The sequence below is a fragment of the Dunckerocampus dactyliophorus genome, chromosome 16 (genome assembly GCF_027744805.1).
Source record: "Dunckerocampus dactyliophorus isolate RoL2022-P2 chromosome 16, RoL_Ddac_1.1, whole genome shotgun sequence".
NCBI classification, from domain to species: Eukaryota; Metazoa; Chordata; class Actinopteri; order Syngnathiformes; family Syngnathidae; genus Dunckerocampus; species Dunckerocampus dactyliophorus.
In genome coordinates this window covers 11,544,535-11,555,145 of record NC_072834.1, presented here as the reverse complement: position 1 = coordinate 11,555,145, position 10,611 = coordinate 11,544,535, and the positions used below count along the sequence as shown (strand labels likewise).

At 41.5% G+C, this 10,611-nt stretch overlaps 1 protein-coding gene across 2 annotated transcripts; it reads right to left on the bottom strand.

The window, feature by feature from the left end:
- Positions 1-239: 239 nt before the first annotated feature.
- Positions 240-10,042, bottom strand: LOC129169333 (ribonucleoside-diphosphate reductase large subunit-like). Of its 2 annotated transcripts, XM_054755680.1 has the most exons (19): positions 9,893-10,042; positions 8,768-8,856; positions 8,519-8,696; positions 8,192-8,292; positions 6,913-6,972; positions 6,799-6,838; positions 6,548-6,710; positions 6,328-6,469; positions 6,166-6,249; positions 5,011-5,172; positions 4,835-4,914; positions 4,545-4,746; positions 4,020-4,169; positions 3,720-3,941; positions 3,583-3,659; positions 3,362-3,497; positions 2,158-2,253; positions 1,909-2,097; positions 240-1,833 (listed from the first exon to the last, which is right to left on the bottom strand). In XM_054755680.1, exons 1-19 carry the CDS (start codon positions 9,909-9,911, stop codon positions 1,648-1,650), a joined length of 2,376 nt encoding a protein of 791 aa, XP_054611655.1. In that variant the 5' UTR covers positions 9,912-10,042; the 3' UTR covers positions 240-1,647. The 2 variants fall into 2 exon arrangements, with proteins under 2 accessions (XP_054611655.1, XP_054611656.1); XM_054755681.1 differs by lacking the exons at positions 8,192-8,292; positions 8,519-8,696; positions 8,768-8,856; positions 9,893-10,042 and adding an exon at positions 7,098-7,144.
- Positions 10,043-10,611: the final 569 nt, after the last annotated feature.

Genomic DNA, 10,611 nt, shown 5'->3' with positions numbered 1-10,611 from the left:
TGACACACATGCAAAAAAAAAAATAGCATATCAGTTTTTCAGTGTAGTGTGAAAGTTTTTCACACCACTGTATAACCAATGTATTATTATTTCCATGTTGTCAGCTGTTAAAAGTGTGTGTGTGTGTGTGTGTGTGCACCTGATGCCCCAGTGTAACAAGGTCTCAGCTTGCTTCACACATACTGCTCCCATGAGGTGTCCTTTATGAGCATGGTGCTTCATTAATTCATCACCTGAAGCCTTCAGTGTCACCGAGGGGACACTGCATCCCAAATATTCCACTGGAAAAACAGTAAGCACCTTGCCGTCATGCCACTGTTACTTATCCTGTCACTAAATAATATAATTAACATGTGGGGAAGCATTTAGTGTAGTTTCTATGGCAACCACAGGACTGCATCATATTCATATTCATATTCATTCATTCAAAACGGATTAATTACAGTACTGTATGAGCTCACATCCCATCTGGGCAAACACTGTCCACTACTTTTGTTACGTCAGCACATCAACACAAAGGTCCCATTTCCACGTGTCGTCAAACCTGTCAAAACTTTGTAGACACTTTTGCATTCTCCTGAAACATCTTCAACCTTTGGCCTCCTATCGTACATTGAGTGCAGTTATGTGTGCCCCACTGCAAATGACCAGCCACAGTCATAAATTCATATCTAAAGTATGTGCCAATCAAAACAAAGTATCATTTCTGACAACGCAGATTATGAAGACATCCTGTATACTTCTTGTAGTGGAAGTAAAAAAAAAAAAAGTTCACATGCTCTTAAATTATGTGATGATAGTGTCTAATACATTTAAAGCATTTAAAATACACAGACAAACAAGTCTCCTATGAATATTCTCACTCATCCAGGTCAGAGTATTCTCAGATTGCAACCGGACTGTTCAGGTGTGTCATTTTGCACCACAAGAGTGAAACCCTTCTTGTCTGAGCATGCCTCTACCCTGAGAGCATAAATACTTTGCACCAATCCCTATCCCCAGGTCGAGCTGTCCTACCGAGTAGCCTGCTCCTATGAGAGGTGAAGTGTCTTCCAAGACAACCTGAACAGTCCAGTTGCGATCGATTCAATGCCCTGAGAATATAGTTCGTTTCTATGATAAACTGCTTAAAAACATACTTGGAGGTAAATAATTGCATCCTGTTATTCCATACAATACACACAATAATACACAACAGCATCCATCCATTCTCTGTGCTGCTTATCCTCATTAGGGTGGCGGGGGTATGCTGGAGCCTATCCCAGCTGACTTCGGGCGAGAGGCGAGGTACACCCTGGACTGGTCGCCAGCCGTTTACAGGGCACATATAGACAAACATCCATTCACACTCACATTCATACCTATGGACAATTTAGAGTCGCCAATGAACCTAACATACATGATGTGGAGATGTGGAAGGAAGCTGGAGTACCTGGACGCACGCACGGGGAGAACATGCAAACTCCACACAGAGAACCCACATCTTCCCGATCTCCTGACTGTGTGGCCAACATGCTAACCACTAGACCACCGTGCGGCCCTACACCACAGCAAATAACATTAACCACAAAGCTGCATGTTAAAAAAAATCCCCATGAGGACATAAAATGTTCATGATGAAGAAGTGGTGCTCATCAAGTGATGGACCTAGGAGCCACACATGAGACACTCGTCTTTATTGGCGAGTGAACACACCATGGCTGCAACGTTGCGCTCCTTGGTCTCTGAACTCTTATCTGGTTGGGCGTCCTTTAGTTTCTCTTTGTTCAGAGTGAACTGGATGGGGTTGGCAGCAGGCTTGGTCCTCAGATAGTACATACCAGTTTTCAGGCCCTGCAAACACCACAGTTGTAAGACTTTGGATTCGGGGATGTGTTCAGGGGAAGGGGTCCTGTTGTTTGGACTCACCAACTTCCAGCCGTAAAAGTGCATGCTGCTCAGTTTGCCGTAGTTGGGCTCAGCGATGTGGATGTTCAGAGACTGGCTCTGGTCGATGTAGGCGCCGCGGTCTGCCGCCATCTTCAGGACAGTCTTCTGAGAGATCTCCCACACGGTTTTATACAACTGCTTCAGATCAGCTGGGATGCCCTCGATGGCCTGTGGAAAAACCAACGTCAATCATAACGCAACAATGACGCCCATCGATGTCAGCGTTACCTGGATGGAACCGTTCTGAGCTATGAGGTGGTTCTTCATTTCATCGCTCCACAGGCCTCTCTCTGTGAGGTCCTTCAGCAGGTGAGGATTGACAATCTACACGAGACACACACACACACACACACACACAAGTGCAACCAGTCAGTGTCGCTTGTGATTGGCCGGGATAAATAGTGACAGAATTCTCTATTAATGTCTATTTGGTTTAGTACTTTCAGCTGATTACAAATATGTCACATATTAAAATACCCTCTTCACCTGAATAGAAGACCATCCTGAATGTAAGATAACTCCTCGTTCATTTAACACCCGTTGTTGGAAAAATAGACTAAGTGAATCTTGGTGTTTGAAGACTCTGCTTCGTTGATCACCATTATCTACAGATGTTCGATACTGGCTTTCTCACCGACACTTCATTACAGATATCAATATCAACAAATACCGATATGTAATGAACACATGATGCTTCTTTCACTGCGGTGCCACTGGATGCATTTCAAAAGTAAACACTGCAGAATAAGACAAATACAAAAATATGCAATGTAAGTTATGGAAAAAATGCCATATCGACATTTTGTCTCAACAAAATAGTCATTGAAAAAAATCCTGACCTACGGTTAACTAAAGTACCATGTTGTCCTACTATCAACAAGTAAGACAGGTTCATCTTAATAAATTAACAAATAAGAAAAGTGCAGAGTATGAAACTTTGGACTAATACAATAAGTGAAATTAGAAATGGAGCTCATTTCAGACGTCTCCCTTCGCTTATTGTTTTGCTGCAGGAACGCTGCGTGTGACTCAGTGATTCTCCTTGAGGTGTGATATTAGAAGTATTAAATGAATACGCCTTGTTCCCCTTTGCAGCGCTTTGTAAATGGCATATTTACAATCCAAAGGCGAAACTTGGATATAATTTCACACTGCGGACATACCGCGCCGGCAAGCTTGTTGCTGTGTGGAACACATCATCACTCGCGCGCCGACATCATCAGATGTCACACACATGTATGTGACGTGACTGCATCTCTCCAGGAAAAGCGGACCCTTTTTTCTGCTTTGGGAGAAGTCTTTTGGTGCCACTTACTTGTTTTAACATGTGCAGAATACGAGACGAGCGGTCTTTTTCAGACTTTTCATGGTTTAAGCGTTAAATTTGATGCATCAAAGAGACCTTTCTGTGCGCTCAGTAAAGAGCTCTGACCTGGAACTCTCCCGAGAGCACTCTGCGGGTGTAGATGTTGCTGGTGTAAGCCTCGATGGACTCATTGTTGCCGAGGATCTGGGCCGTGGAGGCTGTGGGCATGGGGGCCAAGAGCAGGCTGTTCCGAACGCCGTGCCTGAAGGACACACGGGGACGAGCCGACTCAGTCCAAAGACACAGAACACGAGGAGTTGCTACAGTTGACTATCAGGAGCACTTACTTGGCTATTTTCTCCTTCAAGGCTCTCCAGTCCCACAGATCTGTTGGGGTTCGCTCCCACATGTCATACTGAAGGACCTGAAGAGTAAAGCGATTAGCGTTGAAGCGTAGTCGTGATTGTTATTAAAAGCTCCTCACCCCTTTGCTGACAGGAGAACCAGCGTAGGTTTCATATGGCCCAAACTCTGCAGCAAGTTCACAGCTGGCCTCCAGAGCAGCATAGTAGATGGTTTCAAATATTTGGATGTTGAGCAGCTGGGCCTCCTGGCTCTCAAAGGGGTGACGCATCAGGATGAAGGCGTCAGCCAGACCTTGCACGCCGATTCCAATTGGCCGATGCCGCTTGTTGGATCTCTCAGCCTGCAAAGCGGATCAGAGGGATGGTCCAGTAAGTGATCAGCACCGTGATGGCTAAACGAGTGCACAAGTGCAGAGTACCTCAGGCACAGGGTAGTAGTTGATGTCGATGATCTTGTTCAGGTTCTTTACGATCACTTTGGTGACGGATGCAAGCTTTTGGAAATCAAAGGTCTTCTCTGGCGTGACGTACATGTTGAGGGCGATGGAAGCCAAGTTACACACGGCGACCTGCAGAGAAAGGACATCATAGGTTTGTGGAAGAATTTGTAGAAGTTATAAGGTGATAATATGGTCAACTCTACACCAAAATAAAATAACAGCATAAACCCAAACAATGTTAATTAGTGGTTAGCCTACATCAAAACATCGTGTCTGTCACATTTCATAACAGAAACCATAAGTACCAAATAGTGTAGCTTTACAGGCATAGGCTGCAGTGCTTGGTGGCTTTAACATAACATGACTGATGCTTTTTTTTGTTTCTACATTTCCCCCCCCCAAATCGATGTCATACAGTACAGTAGACAACCACAATCTTTTCATTTTCACAGTTTTGACATTTGCCAGTAAATAATAGGACAGATACAGTTCTACCTGTCATACCTCATCTTTACTCGTGTACTCTACAATCTCTGTGCACAGGTTGCTCGACTTGATGGTTCCTAGGTTCTGCTGGTTGCTCTTCCTGTTGCAGGCGTCCTTGTAGAGCATGTACGGAGTACCGGTTTCTGTCTGGGACTCAATGATGGCATACCACAGCTGCTGAGCCTTCACCACACGCTTAGTCCGTCCCTCCTTCTCATATCTGAGGAACACGCAGGACTTAGTATGAAAGTAGGCCTATGTTGGCATCGCACAATGTGTTGTTTTCTAAAAGATGACAAATGAGTCACCTGGTGTAGAGTTTCTCAAACTCTTCTCCCCAGCACTCATCTAACCCGGGACATTCATTGGAGCACATCAGGGACCAGTCCTGCAAGAGAGGAGTAAGTAACATCAATAAAGTGTATTATTATTATTATTACTGTTAGTAGTAGTATTATGATGATGATTATTCATTGACACTCACCTGATTGCTTTCCACTCGTTTCATAAAAAGGTCTGGGATCCACATGGCAAAGAAGAGGTCTCTGGCTCTTTGCTCCTCCTTGCCCGTGTTCTTCTTCAACTCCAAAAAGTCAAACACATCGAAATGCCACGGCTCCAGGTAGACAGCGAACGCACCTGGCCTCTATAAAGGTAACAACGTACAGAATGGTCCATTCAACTACTTTAATACTCGCTTTTGGAAAGTATACTGCAAAATGATGCAGAGGTTTAACCACTATAAGAGTATTAAACTACTGCTCAACCACGACAATCCTGAACTCTCAGTGAGTTCTCCTAAAAAGTCACAAAGGCCAATAAAATGACACGGAACAGCTGCCAGATTGATGTATGGATTCTTCATTTTTAGACATATTTATTGGTGACTTTAACCGTAAGCACACAACGCGCTTTAATGCTTCAAGCCCTTTTATGTCTGCAAACACAGCAGATTGCGAGTAACTGATACTCCCATAAACATTTGTGACACACCCCTCAAAACCCTCCTGCTGGCTGGACAGTGACATTCTCCTTGACATTTGCAATAACAAAGTGACTGTTATTATTGTAACTGTAATTATTTGATTACATTCAGCTCCAGAACCCCCACCTTCTCTCTTCAATTGCCATTGTTCACTTGTGACACAATCCAGGTTTAAGCCCTAAACACACTTATTAAACCCATTTAATGTATAAAATGTATCCGTACTCACCACTAATTACTGACTGTAGAAGCTAGTGTGTTGAAGGGCCACCAAACAAAGTGTGAAATCTCAACGCTTGATGAAAAAACATTAGCAGTGAAGCATACAGCACTACATGTGTATGTGTATGACATATGTTTTCCGTGCAAAAATCTACCTACTTTCAGAGCGGAAAAAAAAACAAACATTTTTGACCAACAATTAGCAGGGTTGTGAATGCCGAATAACAAATGTGCGGGGAACCAGTCTAGCATAGTTGAACTGTTAGCTGTCTTTTTACACGTGTCCCTGAAATGACAATAAAAGGTGTTGTACCTCTTCTATTTCCATTATTTGTATTCAAAATCCAAACTAATCTGAGGTAAACTGGCTGTCCATACTGATTGTGTTCAACCTAAGAGGTTCCGTTGTATGACAAAGAGTGCCATCCTGACCTTGTTGCCTCCTTGGTCAACATAGCGTGATGTGTTGTTGTAGACCCTTAGCATAGGAACCAGTCCGTTCGACGTACCGTTTGTCTGAAATAAAAATGTATTTCTTAATGCGTTGGCTGTTTCATAGACCAAAGCCAGGACTTCATGTTTGCAGAAACTCACCCCGGCAATGTAGCTGCCGGTAGATCTGATGCAGCTGACGGCCAGTCCGATGCCCCCAGCTGACTTAGAAATGAGGGCGCACTGCTTCAGTGTGTCATAAATGCCATCGATGCTGTCATCTTTCATGGCCAGCAGGAAACAGCTGCAAAAAAAACCAACAACTAATTGCATTAAAGCAAAAACAGAAAGCATCGGCTGTCTGCATCCCTGTTGTCGTCACCTGGACAGTTGTGGCCTGTTGGTCCCGGCGTTGAACAAAGTGGGGGAAGCATGTGTGAACCACTTCTCTGACAGCAGGTTGTACGTCTCGATGGCGGCGTCAATGTCTCCTTTATGAATCCCCACTGCCACTCTCATTAACATGTGCTGGGGTCTCTCAGCCACTGAAAAAAAAAAAGAGATGAATTGCAGACAATTAAATAACCACCCGATTCTTAATTGATTCACCGACACTTTAAAAGTCATCCTTACCTTTGCCATTTATTTTCAACAAGTACGATCGCTCAAGAGTCTACAGATTAAAAGGGAGGACATTTTAGATTTCTTGTTCAAATTTCAGCGTGTTTATTGAAGCAGCAAAGTCACCTTAAAACCGAAGAAGTTGTAGGAAAAGTCTCTGTCGTAAATGATGGCAGAGTTGAGACGCTAAAAAATAAAAAAAGAAACATAAATAAATCAAGGCTCAAGAGTACTGTGATCAATCACAATGACAGTAAAGAAATACTCTGCTATCATAAAAGTTGTAGTTAGAATGATGCTGTAATAGCTACACAGTTAGGAGAGGGAGGGTTCTTCTTTTGGGCATCTCTGTGTGGAGTTTGCGTGTTCTCCTCGTGCGCGCGTGCATTTTCTCCGGGGACCCCTGCTTCCTCCCGCATTCTAAAAATACGCATGCTAGGTTATCTGGAGACTCTAAATTGTCCGTTGGTATGAATGTGAGAGTGAACACTTGTTTGTCTATATGTGCCCTGTGATTGGCTGGCAACCAGTCCAGCGTGTACCCGCGTCCCCGCCTGCCGCCCAAAGTCAGCTGGGATAGGCTCCAGTTCACCCATGACGCTAATGAGGATAATAGATAATAAAAAGTCATATTATGAGAAAATTCATGTACAGTTCCAGGAATTAAGTTTATATTCCAATTTTTATATTAAAATTATATGTAAAATATACGTAGGTGTCGCCGGCAGCACATTTATATTTTTTGTTAGAAAATACTAAAAAAATACTAAAAATACATGATACATATTTGTCTTGTTACATTATGCCTGTTGCACCATGTTTCCCATTTTTACTGTGTTTTTTTTTTTGTATACTATTTATACAATATGCAGTGGGCCAAGAAAAAATAAGCCGTGGCCCACAAATGGCCCCTCGGCCACACTTTGGACACAACCGTAGCTCGAGGATTTTTTTTTTAGGGGTGCATTTCACACTACTCGCAGAGACCGAACTCGTAATGGAAACCAACGAAATGCAACAAAATGCATTCCTGACAGCAGTGAAGCATATTTAAGGGTCAAATCATAACCGAAAGTGCGGTAACCAATATTTGATAGTATTCTACGATTAATATATAACAGGTATCAGACTCTTGCGTCTGCATTTGTATGGGTCGCTTCTTAAAATTACAACATAATTTGTGTAATAGCTTCTTTTCTAAAAAAAAAATAAATAATAATAAAAAAATACAACTTCATTCTCTTATTAATAAATGTTTTTGCTTTATATGCAATATATACTTTATATTATTATTATTATTATTATTATTATTATTATTAATAATAATAATAATAAAAAAGGTTTTCACACAGAAGTAACACAGAAATTACAAGCACAACTTCATCTGTTACCATGGGTAACTTACAGCCTTGTTTTCAAGGATAATGTCAAGTGTCTCCTTGGAGATCATGGGGGAGTGACGCTTGTTGATGGGGTTGACATAACTGTACAGGTCCTCCATGACATCTTCAGAATCAATAAAAAAGAAAAAGGAAAACACTTCAGCGTGTCTTCATGACGATTGACACATGATAATGTAACGAGATTCAATACAAGAGGCATCCAAAGATAATACAGCTCAGTTTTGAGTGACATTGGCAAAAAGTAGCAGTGTTGATGTAGTTTAGCACAGAACCGCGCTGCATCATACTGATGTTTCCGTAAATTAAAAACACTGTGATGTCCAACTTACCACTGAAGACTTTCTTGGTCTCTTTGTGCAGGTTCGACACGGCAATACGTGCAGCCAGGATAGCGTAGTCGGGGTGTTTGGTAGTCAGGGTGGCGGCGGTCTCTGCTGCCAGAGTGTCCAGCTCTACAGTGGTCACTCCGTTGTACAGACCCTGGATCACCTTCATCGTGATGGAGGTCTGCAGGATCAGACAAGAAAATGAGGCATACACTTGTTGGTTGAACGTTTCGATCGGTGGTGTGAGCTTACGGGGTCCACAAAGTCAGAATTGAGGCCATAGCAAAGCTTCTGGATGCGAGATGTGATTTTATCAAAGCTAACGGCCTCCTGGCGTCCATCTGAAATAAAAATAAAATGAATTAAAAAAAACATGTTAGCCAAGTAAATTCCCATTTGCATTTCATGTGTTGCAATGTGAGACATGAAATGCTATTTATTGCCTAATTCAGGTGTGGATCGGCCTACTTATATATACTGTATGTATAAATGTGTGTGTGTGTGTGTGTGTGAGAGTATATATACATGTTCAGTATTTAAAAGACAAAGCTAAATGCTATTTTGAGATTCTAATGTTTATTAACTTAAACATTTCAGCTTTTCCCCATTTTTGCCTTCGTTTTTTTTTAGTTCAGTTTTATTTCCACAATGTGTTGTAGGCCAGTAAAAAATGACATGAGATTCGGGCTGCAAATGGGACGCCCTGGGCTAAACCAACCAACCAACCAACCAACCAACCAACCCATGTAGATACGTGCAGACGTTCTATAGTGACAAAGCGTATTAGCATCGATATTTCAACTTTTTCCTAAGTTTTTTTTTTGCTGTTTTTTTTTTATTCAGTTAGAATACGCTGCGGGCTAATAAAAAAACAAGCTTTGTGCCACAAATGGGCCACACTTTGGATAGATACCCCTTGCTCCTATTAACTGAAATAAGGAGGCGAAAAAGACACCTGTCTAAACAATCACAACAAAGGGCATTTCGCGCCAACACCCGATTCCTGTCGTTAGTCCAAGCTCTACAGTATCTAACAACATAAAGGTTTTTTGTGGGCTTCTTTACTTTATGAATATATAAAAAAAAGATGTTCGTCCATCAAGCTTGAACAATAAAAGTAGGTCAAACGTTGCTGACTAAAAACACCAGCACCTAAAGCTGTATTTAAATAGCGGTGAATATGAGAGCCAACGTAAACCACCCCATTTGAAGTTGACTTTCCGAAAACGAAGCCTTGTTTACCTTTAAGGCGGAAACGCAGAAAATACACATTTATTTTACCGACACGTCATTTAAGACTATTCAAAAGGACCAATTCAAATTTGACTGTTCTAAAATCATGTCAATTAAAACGTAAATGAAAAGAAGCCATCTTACCTCGTTTAATCACATGCATGCTGACAGTTTCTTCGTGTTGCGCCTGTTGGATTCGCGGTAAACAGGGAAACGGCTAAAAACTAGACGTTATATCTCAGGTTTATTACGCTGTGGCGACAGACACAGTTGAATCTCACAATGAGAGCGCCAACAAACCTAAAACCAGTAAGCCTGCTTTGCAGTCACATTCTCGACCAATTAGAGGAAACCTTTTGTGTTTTTTTGGCCAATCATCATCCACCATATGGGCCTCTGACAACATCCGGTTGTTATTTCCGGTTTCAATGTGGCGCGAATTCTCAAACAGGTTTAGACTTGAAATAACAATCATAGGTTGCTTTAAAAGCAGTGAATGTTGCTACAAAATGATTCATAGTTTTAACTCCTTATCATAACTGTATTTACATTTATATTCTGTCCAGCCTTCAAATTGGATTTGAATTTCACCTAAGTCAGCAATTTGCAACTTCAGTTTATATTTCAGTTGTGCCAATATTTTTACATTGTATTATGTTTCAATGATCTCATTAGTTCCATGCTATGTCTATTCAAGCCCCATTTTCTGTACCCTGTATATATATATATATATATATATATATATATATATATACACACACACACACACACATCCATCCCTGTATTCATGTGGTGCTATTATTTTTTATATAAATTATTATATAAATAATTATTATAATTTTTTAAATAAACATTATTAAATA